The sequence below is a fragment of the Manacus vitellinus genome, unplaced genomic scaffold (assembly GCF_001715985.3).
Source record: "Manacus vitellinus isolate BGI_N305 unplaced genomic scaffold, ASM171598v3 scaffold_40_pilon, whole genome shotgun sequence".
Lineage (NCBI taxonomy): Eukaryota > Metazoa > Chordata > Aves > Passeriformes > Pipridae > Manacus > Manacus vitellinus.
This window is the reverse complement of record NW_021940541.1, coordinates 2,885,944-2,903,034: the sequence shown is the minus strand read 5'-3', so window position 1 is coordinate 2,903,034 and position 17,091 is coordinate 2,885,944. Positions and strand designations below refer to the sequence as shown.

General features: G+C 40.6%; 1 protein-coding gene across 1 annotated transcript in view; it reads right to left on the bottom strand.

Annotated features, from left to right (window-relative positions):
- The window catches only part of ADAM12 (ADAM metallopeptidase domain 12), a 164,414-nt gene that overhangs the window by 134,363 nt on the left and 12,960 nt on the right, over positions 1–17,091 (bottom strand). Inside the window, exon 2 of the mRNA XM_018078430.1 lies at positions 79–152. Coding sequence (XP_017933919.1) covers positions 79–152 — 74 coding nt within the window. The remainder of the gene's footprint in view (positions 1–78; positions 153–17,091) is intronic.

Sequence of the window (17,091 nt, the reverse complement as noted above, 5' to 3'; positions counted from 1 at the left end):
ACCATCAATTTTGAAATTATAACCCTCCTTGAGAGATCCGAGTACAGAGTGAACACGCAGCAAGGGTACAGTACTCACTCATTCCTCTCCAAATCGATGACCAGATGTTTGCCTTCAGCTTGAATTACAAACTGCAGCAGTGCTGGGTGATCCTGAAAAAGGAAAACAGAGTTGGTTGAGTCCAAACTCCAAGCCCATCATCCTGCACCCGGCTCTGACGGAGAGCCGGACATATCATGGAATCACAAAATGAATTGGGTTGGAAGAGGCCTTAAAGACAATCTCGTTCCAACCCCCTGCCATGGGGAGGGATATCTTCCACTAGACCAGGTTGCTCCAAGCCCCATCCAACCTGGCCTTGGACACTTCCAGGGATGGGGCAGCCACAGCTTCTCTGGGCAACCTGTGCCAGGGCCTCCCCACCCTCACAGCCAACAATTTCTCCCTAAGATCCAAGATAAATCTACCCTCTTTCAGCTTAAAGCCATTTCCCTTGTCCTTTCACTGCTTGCCCTTGTCCTTTCCTCTCCATATAAAGGCATTACTATATTAAACACTAATAAAATCACTTTTTAATACTCAGTCTTCCTGTACTACTTTTTAAAGCGAGGTCCAGTTAATCAGATTGGGTCTTTGCATGACCATTTTCAGTTTAACACATCATTGTTCAAAGCCAGAGCCTCCTGCACTAAGGGCAGACCTGGAGTGCTGTGACCACAGTCAGCAGAGTGACTCTGGCAGAAATGATTTTCCCTTAAGGCTGAGTGTCCCAAATATTCCCACATAGATCTAAGAGCATCATGGAAACTAAATATAAAGTACTGTCATGCTGATTTATTTTTTTAATAAAGAGCTAAATATTTTAAAATGCATTTCAAACTTTTTAACACACATTTCAAAGTTTTTAAAATGTATTTCAAACTCTTCATAAGGAATAATTAAGTTTTAGCTTAAAAGAAAAAAGAAGTGGTGTTGGAGCAATTAGAATCATAGAAGACTCTGAGTTTGAAGGCACCCACAAGGATCATTAAGTCCAAAAAATATAAAATATCAATATAAATATGGCCAACAGTATTATCAAGCATCTCTGTGAGAGCAATAGACAAAGTATTTAAACACATACAAGTATTTAAGAGAATCTTCTAAACAAGGCATCAACAGAGCACACAGAAACCCAAGTTGCACTCCAGCATGGAGCAGGAATCAGGACATCTGGATTGCATTTTCAACACCATCACGACTGTGTGCAATCTTCATATTGCCCTTCCTCTGATTATAAAACAAATTCTTTTTTATCTCAAGTATCCAAAGGTAAACCCATTAATTTCTTTTGGAAGCTCTGGGAGAGGATCTGAACCAGTGGAGGCTTAAATACTTGCAGAAAGGGGCAGTGCACCTACACAAGCTCTGGAAACTGCACTTCAAAGGGGAAAGAACAGTTTACAATATGCTGGTTACTCTTAATCCAAAAGACTCAACTCACATATATTTTAAGACTGTTTACACTTAACTTACATTTCATTAAACAAACTTACTGGACTGAGAGACAGTATTTCCTTGTTTGAAATTCCAACAGTAGCTCAATAAATCAGTTGTTCCTCCCTACACTCAATATGCTTTTCTGGAGATTTATGTCAGCCAATTGCAGCAGGATAATTTTAGGGTTCTAGGATTTAATTGATTTATTGAGGAATGTGTCTGACTGTGATTGCTGCAGCAGTGCCTCAGTGGAGCCCCAGCTGTGACAGGCAGAGCATCCCTCCCGTGGAACGCAACGGGTTTGAAAAGATTTGAAAAATTAGAGCTGTTTATTAAAAAGAGAAGTTATTGGGAGGCTGTCATAGACTAAACAGAACTGTTAGAATAAAAAATAGCTGACAACTCCCCAGTGCTCTCAGACATTCTTAGGCACAGACTGTGACTGAGATACCACTGCTTTCTCCTGAGTGTCCTGCCCCACTGCTCGTGCAAATTCTAACGTGCTTTCCCAGATTGAAATTCTGCTTCTATGTGAACTTTGCAGAAACCAGATCCCACTAGAATGCTAAATAAATGCTTCAGACTATCCCTGGCACTCTGCAAACACATGGGAGTCATTTATTAGCATGAATATTTAGAAGCAGTGTTGATTATGACTTTAATATTAGTGCATTGCTTCCAAACCCCGTAAGATATACAGACTATAGAGTTTTGAGAGAGTAAAACACAATTAATTACAATATAACACAGTAAATAATTAAGATATTGCAGTGGCACAAATGGATTCTTTTCAGCTGAAGGCCCTCAGTTAGTATGTAAATGACAAGTATGTTTATTCATGAGTTCACAGTGGTACTTATTTGACAGTCAATTGATGTCAGTAAGTTGCAAAGTTAAAAAAGCAGCTGCAGAATAGAACAGACTGTTACAAGACAAAATCAACTCTCAGAGAATTCCTAAAGCTGAAACTTCTTATTATGGAGCACAATAATGGCCCCAGTCAGGATGCTGCATTGCTTTGCACAAGACCCAGGTTCAGATTCTTGCTTTACCATTGATTTCTCTTTCACACAGATGGCTCATTTCCTTCTCTTCCATCTGGGAAGAGATGGAACTATGCTTTTTCTTATTCTGACTGAAATTCATGAGCATAAATACAGTAAAAATTACCCACTTCTCAGGTGTGATGGTGACTAAAAACACACAAACACTTAAAATCATAAATTTCTAATGTTAAAGAAAAATAAACATCAGTCAGAAACGGCATTTTAGGTTTGTGGTTTGGTTTTTTCCTCCCTTCTCTTTAAACATATCCACCTGTGAAATGAACTCATATTTTACTTTATTTTTTTGCAGTGGTGGTAGAGTCTCTCCTGAATTATTTGCACAGTTCTACTACAAAACCTTAAAAGCTCATTTTGAATCCCATGAAGCTCTGTGATATTCTCCCCTTACAATCAATATTTTCCAAACTGAGTTGCAAGACGAAATGGGAAGGACTATAAATACAGACATTAGATGGCTGCTTTATATTTTCCTTTTAGAATAATCAAAAAAGCACATTGTGATGGCACAGTCTCTCCTGCTCGAATATCTCAGAAAGAGCCACTTCTTATGAGTCTTTCATAAGCACCACAAAAATAATTTCCATGCTGATACATCAATTTATTCCCATGTTGATCCCTTTAAAATTATCAAAGGGGAAAGCAAAGTGAACCTGATGAGAGCGGCATTATTTAAACTAGAAAGAAGAATTTTGTGCAGTTCCACCTTCTTTTTTCTACAGACTTATGTTTTCCAGTTCTTTCTACTCTTAAACTACAGTTTGCTTTTTCTTTTTGGCAATATCTTTTTTTGTGGCACAAGAGAAGATTTCATCAATGCACACAAGCTGTTCCCTCACATCCTAAGAGGCAGAACTGACTTCAGGATAATTAAAGAAGGACTTGACTCCACTTCCCTTCTTAGTTAGAAGATTTACTTCCAAAATCTACATCAAATCGTATCAACAGAACAGGAAAAGCATTCTCCTCCCTCATTTTCTCCTTGCTTGCTTTCTAGTTGAAGGTTTTTAGTTTAAATTGGTGTGACACTTAATATTCTGAAGGAAATCAGTGAAACAGCAAGTCAAGGTCAAGCAAGAACTCTCACTGATAAAGCAGATTGAAAAAATTAATAAATCACCACTTGAATAACTAGAAGATGATGAGACAGCAGCCTATTTCTGAGTCAGAACAGTTCTCTAGTAAAACTAGTTTAACAGGGGTTTTAAGTACTATGGTTTTTTTCCATTTTAAATCACATTGATCTCCAGGTCTTCACCCAGGAAGAGAAAAAGAAGGATGGTTTGTGGATAAAGGGTTTGTGAATTATGATATGATAACCTCAAAATAATCAGTTTTTATTCCTGAAATACTAGTAATCATCCATTTCCATTTGTTCACCTTGGTGGGATGCCCGTTCTGGAAGCTCAATACAAAGGAATCACTGAGCATATTTTTCTGCACAGTAATCTAGGAAATAGTCTTAATTATTGCTGGATCATCCCTTCCTTTGGGCTGTGCAGTTGGGACCCACTGTGATCACGCTGTAGTGCTCTGAGCTTTTCCCCTGATACTCAGTGCTGAGATTGGGAGAAAATACTGCAGGTCATTTATTATGTTTGAAGAGGCAGAAAACTGATGAAATGGAGAGTCCTAACACATACATCTTTGCAAATTCCTCTCTATAAACGATAAAGGATTTTATTAGATTAAGATACATCAGTTAGACCAGCACACACACCTTTGAGTAAAAAAAAAATTCTAGCAATTAAGTAACAGAAATAAATGGAAAATCTACAGACAAGAGAAAGAGAGAAAATGAACTCAAATCAGCAGCATTAATTCATTTGGAAACAGAAATGTACTTTCAGCTGTATCTGATGTCCCAGTCCAGAGAACAGAGATCAGCACAAGACATAGAACCAAAAGGGATGATTTTGCTTCTCTGGTTTCAAAGTTTTAAATTATATCCTAACAGGGTAAACTGAAATAGGCAGGTTTGTTTAACCCAACAAAGTGGTTTCCAGTCCCTCCAGAGCTGTTATTAACTTTGCTAAAGCCAACCTTGTAACAGGAGCAACTTTGCCCGTGTGGCCAAGCTGAACTACACCCATGTAGTTCTGTCAGCTGCCAGGGCACAGTTTGCATGAACTGTCCTGGCAGGTCACTGGGGGGACAGTTCTGGGCTGAAATGGGTCCAAACTGGCAAGATAGTAAGGAAAAATATAATTGTGAGGACAACTATGGATTGTAAGTAGTTATCTGCAACAAGGCCCCTGACATTCAACATAGAGCAAAAATGAAAAGGCAGTAAAACCTCACAGACTGTCACATTTCATAAACAGTTGCCTGGGCTTTAGTTTGAAGAGAAACAGAGAAATCACGTCGTGTCAAACCAGACTTAACGATTTGATAGCCAAAGTCCTCCACCATGGGATAATTGGGAGTATTTTTAAATCCAAAGCCTTAAAGTGTGAAAAAATCACTGACATTTACTGCAAGAATAAGACTCACTTTGGAGAGACCCCACCTGGAGCTGTGTCCAGCTCTGGGGACCCCAACAGAGGACGGACATGGAGCTGTTGGAGCAAGTCCAGAGGAAGCCATGAAGATGATGAGGAAGATGGAGCCCCTCTGCTCTGGAGCCAGGCTGGGAGAGCTGGGGGGGTTCACCTGGAGAAGAGAAGGCTCTAGGAAGACCCGAGAGCCCCTTCCAGTGCCTAAAGGGGCTCCAAGAGAGCTGGAGAGGGACTTTTGACAAGACATGGAGTACAGGACAAGAGAATGGCTTCGCCAATGGGCCAGAGGGCAGGGTTAATGGGATATTGGGAAGGAATTCTTGGCTGTGAGGGTGGGGAGGCCCTGGCACAGGTTGCCCAGAAAAGCTGATTCTGCCCCATCCCTGGAAGTGTCCAAGGCCAGGTTGGACAGGGCTTGGAGCAACCTGGTCTAGTGGAAGGTGTTCCTGCCCATGGCAGAGGTGGAATTGGATGAGCTTTAAGGCCCCTTCCAAATCAAGCCACTCCAGGATTCTATGATCCGATTTACTTTCTCCTCTATGCTCCTGTAAACAGAAATTCCACACAAAAAATGTAAGGGTCGTAAGTTTATGTTATCTCTTAAGCAGAGCTCTGGAAATCAAGGGCTTCTGAGATATGTCAGGTAGCTACATTCCACACAAATACAGATGTTTTTCTTGTATCACAAGAGTTAACAGCAGGAATTAGAAATTGCATAACCGAAGAAAGAGTACATAATTTCCAGGAGGGATAAATTCTATGCTGTTTTCTGTTATCTATATGAAAATGCCTTTTATTTCCCTTATTTATCACACATTGACATTCTGTGTTGGTGCCTTCACAAGCTAAAAGGTGTATTTATAGGTATTCAGATCTTTGGGTTGATTATATTCCTCTACTATACACAAAGAGGGAAAAGCTGGGAAATCTATAAGAAATAACGTCACTTAGGGAACCTTACCATGGAAACTGGAATTCAATCCAACAAATGCAAGCTGTCTGCAAAGTATATACATTTAAGAAAATCACAACCTGCAACAAATACTATAAATTGCATGTAATGCTTTTAAATCAATAAATACTTATTTTTCTTTTGGCTTTAGTTTAGAAGTAAACACAAAGGGCAATGTTTCCTGCAGATACCTCCAAAACCAAGTGATATTTCATGTGGACATGAAAAGTATAAACAGTTAATTCAGATTGTTTTGCAAGTTCCTGAGGGCAGGGAATTCAGCTGTGCTTTCCTTACTGTCAAATGACAAGCCTGTATCCCTGTGGCTGCATCTAATGAGCAGCAACTAACAGAACAGAGTATTTTGCAGTTGTTTTTTTTTTTCCTTAATGCCTTAGCAAAGACTCACAGCCCTTTAACAAATTGGCTGAGCCAGTCCAATAAAGCAGGAAAGCAAAGAACTTCCAAGTTTGTTCCTAAGTTTATTTTAAAGAGACTCTTTGAAAACAGAATGATTATACTTTTTGCTTTCTTGTTGACTGTACAAATAGATGTAAGATTCCTCTATCTGGAAGGCACAATAGCTAAATTTCTTTTTCTTTTTTCATCCCTCTTCTTCTTAACTCCTTCTAGAACAAATCAATCTGCTGCTTGGAGGTAGTCAGGCTTTTACACCCTCTCCTTCTTCTGCTCCCTACACTGCCATATGTATATATGTGGGGCAAGTTATATATCCATGTCTACATCTCTCACTATATATATCATTACATATATTTCTATATCTCTCAATAAATATTTATATAACCTGCTGCCCACCACGTGACACAGCCAAACCCATTACACACGAGATCCTAAATGGATCAGCAGCTTTTCTGCCCTTTCCCTGGCTTCCTTCCAGGAATCACAGAAAGGTTTGGGTTGGAAGGGACCTTTAAAATCATCTAGGCCAGCCCCCATCCCACGAGCAATAGACACCCTCCACTAGATGACAGAAAACCACACCATGGAGCTTATGGGATGTGCACAAAATAGAGCAACAAGACAACTTTGAGCATGACCCTAATTTAGGAGAGTTCTTTTCATAAGATAAAAAGATTTTCAATTAAAATGAAAAATATAAATGTTTGTGTGCTGCCTCTATAGCACTGGCATGAACCTCTGGCCATCAGGTTATTTGGCAACAAGCTGGAAGTCCTGTGAATCTCTATAAAAGGCTACTTAAATTAACAGCTCCTTGAGCACTGTTGGTGTCCCAGGATCCCTATCCAGAGTTAAAAATTCAAGCAAATAACACTGAAGAAAGTGGAAACAGAGAAGTTAATTGTGCCAGACCAAAATCAACAAAATTACACAGCTCTAGCTCCCAGTTTCCTGGTTTCCATGCAGAAATACAAAGTTAATGACTACTGTGGGAAAGGGAGAGCTCCATCCTTTCTGTCAGATATTCCTGATTTACATTTTTTTAAAAAAAATCAAAGAATAACCTAGCTAAAACATGTTCAAAATGTCATAACATGAAGGATCAACTATTTCAGGAGCAAATCCAAAATAACCAGTGTGATGTTTGAAAGCAATCTGTGCCTTCTGAGGCTGAGTTGTTATGTTGTGAATTAATTCGGTGTCAGTAAAAGTCAGGCATTAAAAGTGACTTTGACCTTTTCACCTTATTTTAATTATCAGGCACTGAGGTTGCACTGAAACATACTTAGGTGCATTTGACCAGTTAAAAAGGGATTAACAGAAAATTCTCAGCTTTATGTTTTAAAAAAAAAAAAAAAGACATTCTTTCTGTCTTTTTAATTAAAACTAAGCAGTGCAAATAGGGCAGCCTTGGTTTTTACAGCAGCTCTCCAATTATCCTCTGAACTATATCAGTTAAAAATAGGTCAAAATCAATACCCTCTTTGCAGGACAAACTTTGCAACAAGAAAATCTTTCGAAGATTCCTAAAAACACGCTGGGAGAACAAACATGAGTGAATTACGAAAAAGGGGACAGGTGTTGGCAACACTTTGAAGGAGCTGATGGGAAGTGAGCTCCGTATCCTTTGGTCCAGGATGTGGTCTGGGAGAAGGATGAGTGCTGGAACACAAACCAGCCAAGGGGAGGTATGGAAGCCCTTCCTGTATCTTTGCAGCAGGGTGGATGCAAAGCAACCCAGAGCAGCATTCGGTGTGTGTTTCTCACACTTCCCTGTTGACCTGCAAGGAGTCTGCTCCGCATCTGGGAGCTGGTGATCCGTCACACTCAGGGATCACAAAGGAAAGAAGAAAGGAAAATGCAACAGCATATGGTTTGGGCTAATGGAAATGACTGCACTGAACCGTGAACTCGATTTTGTATTAAGAACAACCAATAAAAATAATAATAAAATGTGTTATTTCAGCCAGTTCTCATTTGCTGTGGTGTATCCCAAACAGAGCAGCCCCCAGTGTGCTGCCTGCCAGCCCTGAGAAGGGCTATTCCCATAAGACCACCAAATTTTGTCACCCAGGTACTGATGTGACTTCATTGAGTGAAGGACTTCCTACCCAGCCCATCAGTGTGAGTGGCAGGACCTCAGCTTGGAAGAGGGTCAAGAGCAGCAGTGCTTTTTAATCACAGCCTGATGGAAGGGTGTGTTGTTTGCTATCACAGCCCACTCCCTGAACTGGCTGGAAAGACCAGGCCCTGCCTGTGCTCTGACATCCTGTGACCTTTCCAAAGGGGTTGGGCAGGAGGTTCATTGCACTGATGCACTTTTGAGCTTTTGGAGAGACCTGCAAATATAAAGATCTTTTTACTGGGAGGGGGAGGGAAAGACTTGTTGAAGAGTGACTAAAAGATTGGCTTAAAAAAAATGAGTCCTCCCTCTGTTTTCCTTCCTGTGTTCATAGAACCACAGACTGGTTTGGGTTGGAAAGGACCTTAGAGACCATCTCATTCCACCCCCTGCCATGAGCAGGGACACCTCCTCCAAGCCCCATCCAACATGGCTTTGAACATTTCCAGGGATGTTGCCCCAAAAGGTTAAAATGTCTCTGGGGGAGTGTCTGCATGGCCTTATATTTGAAAAAGCCAACCAGATACCACAGAGCCTTAGAGAACTGAGAAGCTCCTGCTCCTGGTACCTGCTGCACAGTCAGGTCTGCTCATTGAAGCTTTTAACTATCACCTGTGCACAATGATGGGTCACTCTGTCAAAAGCATGTCTAACACCTGAAAACTTCAGGCCCAACATCAGACATTCTTCCCTGCCTCAAAAACAGACCAGAACCTGGCACAGGAATGAAACAACCTGGAATTTGCTCAAAGCAAACCCAGAGTCATTATCCAGTATTTACACTGCACGTCTGAGTCACAACTGCTCGCTCTGCTATCAAACAGATGGGAGCAAAAAGCACCTCTTTGTTGGAATACACGATGTGCTGCTTAAACAATGCTTGGTGGAAGGCTGTGCAAGGAAAACAAACGGTCCTGTTCTGTAGTAAATTGTTACAAAGCAAAACTTTAATAGAGTTGGCAGGGAGGAAGCAATTGCAGAGGGTCTGGGTAGCCTTAGTTATGGAACAGAACTCAGTTGCAGACGGTCCTTTGCAATTTGGGTAATTATCATGTGAATGAACAGCTGTTGATATTTGCCAATTTAAAATGTACGTGAACTTATTAGAGGGCTGTGCAGGGTAAATTTAGAGGATCTCATTTGGGTTCTACTCTGTGTAGCCTGAAAAGTAAAATTCCTCCTCTTTGTAAGGACGCTGGGGACTGTGACCTCCTTTACTAGAAGTTTGATTGCAATGTCATGTACGTCCAATGTGCTCAAAAAATCAAGGTCAAGCAGAGCCCATGTCAATGACTGTGTTAACTCGTTACCCAGTGTAATTATATTTTCTGCACCTTACTCCCTCTATCCCACCACGCTTCCTGTGGGTATTCCCAGCTAATAACTTCACATTTTCCCACCCACACATCCACTGTTTTATAACAGAGCTGGAGCTGAGCAGCCAACCTGCCCCTCTGTAGAAACATCTCTCCTTGTACAAATGCAATTACTGCAGCACTCATTTGTGGGGTGTGCACTGTGGGGGGTGAGAATTGTGATGATAATTACTGCTAAGTTTTCAGTGATAAGAAACAACACGTCCTCCAGACTGTATCTGATAATGTTCTCCTCAGTGGGAGCTTCTCTCATGCTGAGGGGAGCACCAGCAGATGAGCTCCATGTATTGTGCACAGGGACTATAACATGAGATGTTTGTGTCTGCTGGGGAGGCAGCACATCAAGAGACCCGGGTTTCAGGAACAGTAGAAAATAAAGTCCATTCTGAACTGTGAGAGTCATTATCTGAGCCACCTGACCACTCCTTACACCCCTTCAGTGCCACCTCAGAGCCTCCTGCAGCACTGCCGGGATGGAGGTTTCCTCACATCCATAAGAAAGGGTTACAGAACTATAAAAAGAACAAAAACAAAACCACAGTCAGCCTCCTCCCAAAATTTCCGTGGTTCAGTTAACTGACATGGGAAGAAATAATGCTAAATACAGTAGTAACTGTGTCCACTGAGAAGCAAACAGAGGTGGCCACCCATTTCCCTGAACTGAAAGTCAACTCAGAATGCTTCAAGAAAGCCCATAAATTATTCTATCACTGAAAGAGGATTTCAGATGCTTTTTGTTTCCCGTCAATACAAATCTGGTTGGGCTCAGTAAGTTATATTGAATGCACATGTATCTCCTTCAAGCCACATTTCATGCTCTCCAAACATCTTTCTCTAAATTAGATCCTTTCATATTCCTTGAAAAGCTCAGTTCTTAATTAGGAAAGAGTTCTGATTTTCCATTTTCATTAATTCATTTGATTTCAAGATTTTGAAGCCAGAGTAATTGCAACTAAATGAAACTTACTGAAAGGCAAAAAGATACAATCAGCTTCAGACAATGAGAAAATTAAGAACTTTTCTTAATGCAAGGGTAGGTCTAAATGTCCTGGCTAAACTGAATTCTCCACAATGCAACAATCTCCAGAGAAGCAATGATAGATGTTTTGCTTCTCTGAATGAACTCGGAGGGTTGGCCAGATTAATGCTTAAATCACTTAATTTATTTGGCTTAATTCACATGCTGTTCTTCACTTTCAGATCCCTCCAATCCCGGGGCTCTGCTGCACCAGGCCTGTGCCAAGATCTCTGAGCTCAGGCTTCGCTCTCTCTAAACATCTTTTCATATTCTGCGGCTCAGATTAAATCTCCTTCGCTAATTTGTTATTGCAATCGCAGATATGCTTCTGGATTCCAGTTCCCTTCTGCACCACAGAGACGGGAATGCAAAGCAGGAGTGAGGAGTCAGGGTCTGATTTCCACTCCTTCAAACCACAGTTTGTCTCTGATGATCTTTTGGAGATGACAAATGAGTTATACAAAGAGAGATAACACGTTAATTTTTTTAAAACTAATGGAAAGGGCGATTTCACCCCGGTCTTGGGCTACTTGAGATAACTTGACAAACTTCCCAAAGCTGTACTTCCAAAACACATGAATCATTTCTATATCCTGGAATGTGCCCTAAGAGAAAGAAGGATCCAAGGATTTCCTAGTAAAGCAAATTATACTGAAACCTGCGGGCAGCATCTCACATTTTTCTGCTCAATTAGAAAGAGACTTTACTCACAGATACCCCAACTCAACATTTACATTCTTGTAGAAAACAAATGACACAAAGTACTGTAGAAAGCACAGTAAATTTGTCTAAGAAAGCACTCCCTGGAACAAAAACAAATGTTTTATTCTGAATGATACCTAGAGATTCAAAGTATTAGTGAACAGCATATTTCTTGCCACAAAGGCAAAGATGAAAATGCCATTACCATTAATACATGCACAAAAAACCTGTACACAAAATCTAGCTATTAAGGATAAAATACATTTTTAAGATACCTAACTAGGTCATAGAGGCCAATAGGTATGTAATTACTCTTGTAGATAATTTAAGGATTTTCAATTGCCATCTGAGCTTATAGAGAATCTGTTTCTTTTCATATTACCCATATGTTCAAGAAGAATAAGCTATAAAAAAATACTTCTAGAACAAGTTCTCTCATGACATATTAGATAGACCTGTGGGTCTAAAAAAATAACCCGTGGATCAAGGTTATATGAATTGATATTAAAGCTCAGCAAAGATCTGCTTTACACTAAATCATCTAGAAATAGCACACCCTTTCTCCTTGGAAGGGCACAAGGTAAATAACTGAAGAGGAGGTAAAAACAGATAATCAATTATTTCAGTTGGCTTCAGGGTTAGTGCTGAAATTTTCAGCCCTTTAGAGAAAAACCAAAAATCAATAGAGCACAGTATTTTGAGATAACAAAGAAAGAAACATCTTAAAGGCATTTGCAACATGTGATAAAAGTATAAAGAAAAGTCTGCTGTCACCTTCAGCTGCTCCACCACAGTGTGAATGGGCAAAAATATTCCTGAACTGACTGCACAGGGTGAGAAAACTGAAAAAAATCCTGCAGAATTCTTGTAAAACATTTTAATTACCCACTCTCAGCCCCATGGACCAGTGCAGCAACACAGAAGGAGCAAGAACACTTTGCAGTTCAAGCAGTGGATGCTGGAGGCAGATTCCCATGGGGACTGGGGGAAAATGGGCTTGACAGTAGCTTGGGAACATCAGCAGAAAGCAGCAGTGGCTCCTGAGGCCAAGAGATGAGGACAAGTAGAGTTATAAGCTGCAAACTAGATTTTAATTGTTCTTTATGGAACCAGGCCTTTCTCCAAGCTCCTTCTGTGCAAAACCCAGGCTACCAGAGCATCCCATCAGGAGAGAAGACTGTTCACCTGCCTTCCTGGACAGCTCTCAGTTGCTGACATCTCATTCAAGGATCTATTCACAGGGTTTCCCGCTCTCCTTGTCACTCCATTATTTGTACAAGTCCTGTTCTGCTTTTGCTTCCACTCCCAAAATCAGAAGCAGAATTGGCACAGGTAAGAGATGATAATAAAGATCACCTGAGACAGACTTTTTTATGTGGTTTTGCCCGAGCAAATGCAACACTCTGAAAACACACTCATTCAGATGTTGGTCAGAGCCTCAAAGTCTCTGTTTCTAATTTCAGTTTCAGAGATTTTTTTTATTCCCTCCCCAGGATTAAACCCCAATGGAAATTTAAATACAAGTTTCCCCATGGATGGGCTATGATACACAGAATATTTAGGTATTTGCACTACATGCATTATGTGCCATATCCTGTTGATTTCCGTCAGCTTTGGACTTTTATTGTCTTCTGGAGCAAAACTCTCATGTTTAGACACAGGGGAGCCTCCCTTCTAGACCTAGAACTACAAACCAATTATCCTTCATCACAAATAAGGAAAGACAAAATGAAACAGAAAAAATCATATTTTCCAGCTTAGCATTGGGAAAAGTTGGTAATAACAGAAGAGATCTCTTAGTGAGGAGCACTGAGTGAAAAAATCTGTTGAACACTTGAACATTTCAAGCAATAAGCCAACCACAGAATTATCTGCCCCAAACACTCCATGCTCTGCATGCACTCTACTTCCTCCCTGCCTACTGACACAAAACTGTTGAAAAGGTACTGAAAGGAAATGAAAAAAAAGACTCACAAGCAGCTCTGGATAGACCATGTTTTCATCCAGATGATCCTTCAAAAAACAACTCCAAGCCCATTACCATGTTGTTGTTCACTGCTAATTAAAAATTAGATATCTCTGCAACACAGCCCATGGGATCTACGAGGACTTTACAACCCCAACATCCCAGAATGTGTTTTGAATTACTTCATGCTTACTGTAAACAGTTGGAATTGTCATCTCAGGACTTGGTCTATTCCTGATGCTCTGCACTTAAATTCTCCTGTCTCTTCCCCCTTCCTGAAAATCTTTTGAAGCTTTGGTGCTTCTCAGGGCAACAGATGACACAGATGTGTGTCTGCTGCTGCCTCCCAGCATTGCTTGTGAAACTGGGGTTGCTTAGACTGGAGAAAAGGAGGCTTGGAGGGGATCTTCTCACTCTCTACAACCACCTGACAGGAGGGTGGAGACACAACATTTAACAAGTCCTCCCACAGCCAGAACTACTTCCTCCCCAAACCAAACCTCTCCAATCTATAAATATCCCAGCCTCCATGGCATCCTGATCCACCCCTATGATTTCAGTGTCCATCCTTGAAATAATAATAAAATTTAAAAGAACAAACAAAAGGCTCAACTTCGGCTAAAGCATTTTCTCTGCACACAGTTGAGAAAGGATTACATCTAATGTTTTAGTTGTCTATGTATTATTTAGGGTCTGGTTCTAAGTCATGCAAAACTAATAATTAGAAGAGAAGGAAAAGTTGTGGGGTGCCAATTTTTCATCCCAGACATGAAAGGGTTCCCTGTGAAACTTCAAGTATTTAAAATTTCAGAAAAATCCAAATCTTATCCTTTGAAATGTAGAGATGGCAAAGTTCACAAAGCAGGTCTTTATGAAGGAGAAAGAATTGCCTCCACTTCACATCAAATCATAGAAAATGTGGCCTGTGAGACCTCAGAGGTTCGTGCCCCATGTCAGGATCAACTACACTACTCTCATTAGCAGCTGTTTCTCTGTCTTTTCTGAAAATCAAGTGCACTCAGAGACTTCTAATCTTCCCTTCCTCACGACATGCATGTAAATACATCCTTTTCTCATTAGCTTTATTACTGAGCTCTTCCTTGCTGCCTTGTAAGGCCATTCTTCTTGTTCCTGCTAGACAGGAGCATATCTAACAGTGACACAGAAACTAATTACTCCCTCTTTCTCTCCTGCATCCATTTACACACTGGAAGATTCATCATGTCACTGCTCAGCCTCCTCCTCTCCGGACTGACAGCCCCGGTTCTTTGCTCCTCAGCACAGCCATGGTTTCAGACTTCCAAGCTTTCCTGCACTCCTTCCTGTGTCCTTTCAGAGTGAACTATCTGTCCCATTTATTTTCATGACTGTTCTCCTTCCCAGTAATTATTCAATGAAACACATAACAGTCTCCAGTGGGATTCAATGCCTCAGTGCCTCATCCTTGGCCTCACACCTACACTCACGAGTCCTCCAACCACCAGATTATTAATCATAGACTCATTGAATCATTTAGGTTGGAAAAGACCTCTCAGACCACCAAGTCCAACCATTCTCCCAGCACCTCCAAATCCACCACTTGGCCATGTCCCCAGCTGCCACATCCACATGGCTTTTAAATCCCTCCAGGGATGGGGACTCCACCCCTGCCCTGCAAATGAACAGGCTGCACCACACTATTGCTCTTGAGCCACTCAACACTCCTTTTTGTTTTTCCAGAAAGCAAGAAGTCCAACCTTTCACTGAGGTTTACACCTAAACTACCGAGTTACCACTCCTTTACAACCCTTAAAAAAAAAAGTAACCTTAATGCTGCACCGTGTTGCATATTTAAATGAAATTCAACTACATGAGGGTATGAAACTTTGCCTCTTATGACATATAGCTGACATATTGCCCCAGACTTCTGGGTTTTGCACTTCTGAGCCACGTAAGTTGGCAGAATGCAGGGAGGAAGGGCTCTGGAATGGTTCATTAATGTCCCTACAAATAGCAAGTGGTTCCCAGATATAGGTACCACTGTGTTATATCACAAAGTACCAGTCAACATTGTGTGTTTAGGGCAGGACTGTGCAGCACAGGAGTCTTCTGGCAGGTTTAAAAGTATATATAGTATTTTTGGAAGTTTTCATCCAGGTTCATCAACATATAAATAGAGAAGGGCTCTGTGGGGGTTCCCCTCGCTGTGCTGATTTCCTGAGGTGATGAGGGAAGGAGAATTTTAGGGTCATATCACGAAGCTTAAAGAAGTCTTGCTCATCGGAAGAGTTTTAGAGAGGAGCTCAGATGGACAACTCATCGAGGGGAACAAGAAAATAACATCTGAGGGTTGAATAAATTGGTCACACTTAGAGAAAGGATTAGGAAGAGCAAAAATGCCACATGTGTGCTCATCCCCTGAGGGATTGCTGAGCTGAGGGATGCTGCATTATTCCCCTCAGACAACACATATTTGCTTTTACATAGAGACTGTTTTTACAGAAACCTAAATTTCACGATGCATTTTATAAAGAAGGAATTGCGGCCTCCCAAACAACCCAATCAAATTTTAGTTACAAATCAAAATTCCCAGGTAAAAAGAATACCTTGCACACACAAACTATGCCTGAGGCTAAATATGTGGAACAAGTTATTTCTTTCCCATACAGCAAGGCTGTGATGGTGACATTGCACCAGTAGAAAAGATATAGCTCCCTAAAAACGAAGAAGTAAATTTGAGCATTCCAAGAGATGCAGAGGAATGGTTTTGTGGGAGAGGTAAAGACAGCAATAAATTGCTACAACTGTATTTGATGCTGAATAAATTTCTCTGCTATCTCATTGTAGACTGTCAGGTGCCAGCCAGCACAACAAAACAATAGATCTTGAAAATAACTTCCCTATTCTTCTTGAGGAACTTTTGAAACTCCCCTTGCTAGGACAAGAAAATACATGTGTGTAATACAAAAATATAGAAAGCAAAAATATAAAACAGCAGGGTGGCTGCAGAAAAAAACAAAGCACAACATGGTATTTCTAAATAATATGGCTTGAGTGTGATGGCTAATATCAGAATTCCCATTAAGTGTAAGGAATATACCCTGGTAAGACACAGCTCTGTGTTTACCAGTGATGTATTGATTTTTCTTTCACTGGGAAAGATAAAGATTTTACTGGGAAAACAAACGAATGTGGCCTTTGAAAACTTGAAGCAGAGATTGGATTCTTGGTCTAAATCATTCACTGATAAAGGTAGTGAAGACTTTTCAAATGCTTCTTTTCCTGCACTGAAATATCAAAGTCTCCCTTTTTTACCTGCCCCAGTGTAATAGAATTATAGGAAACACTGTACAGCTCTAACCCACAATAATGGGGAGCTCCACAAAGACATTTATTTCATAAACATCAGCCAAAATGTCTGCAGCAGCTGATCCTCTTGCAATTTTAAGCTCTATAATGATGACACAGATAATATCCACACTTCCAATAGAGTTTTTATTTCTTTTACATTAAGC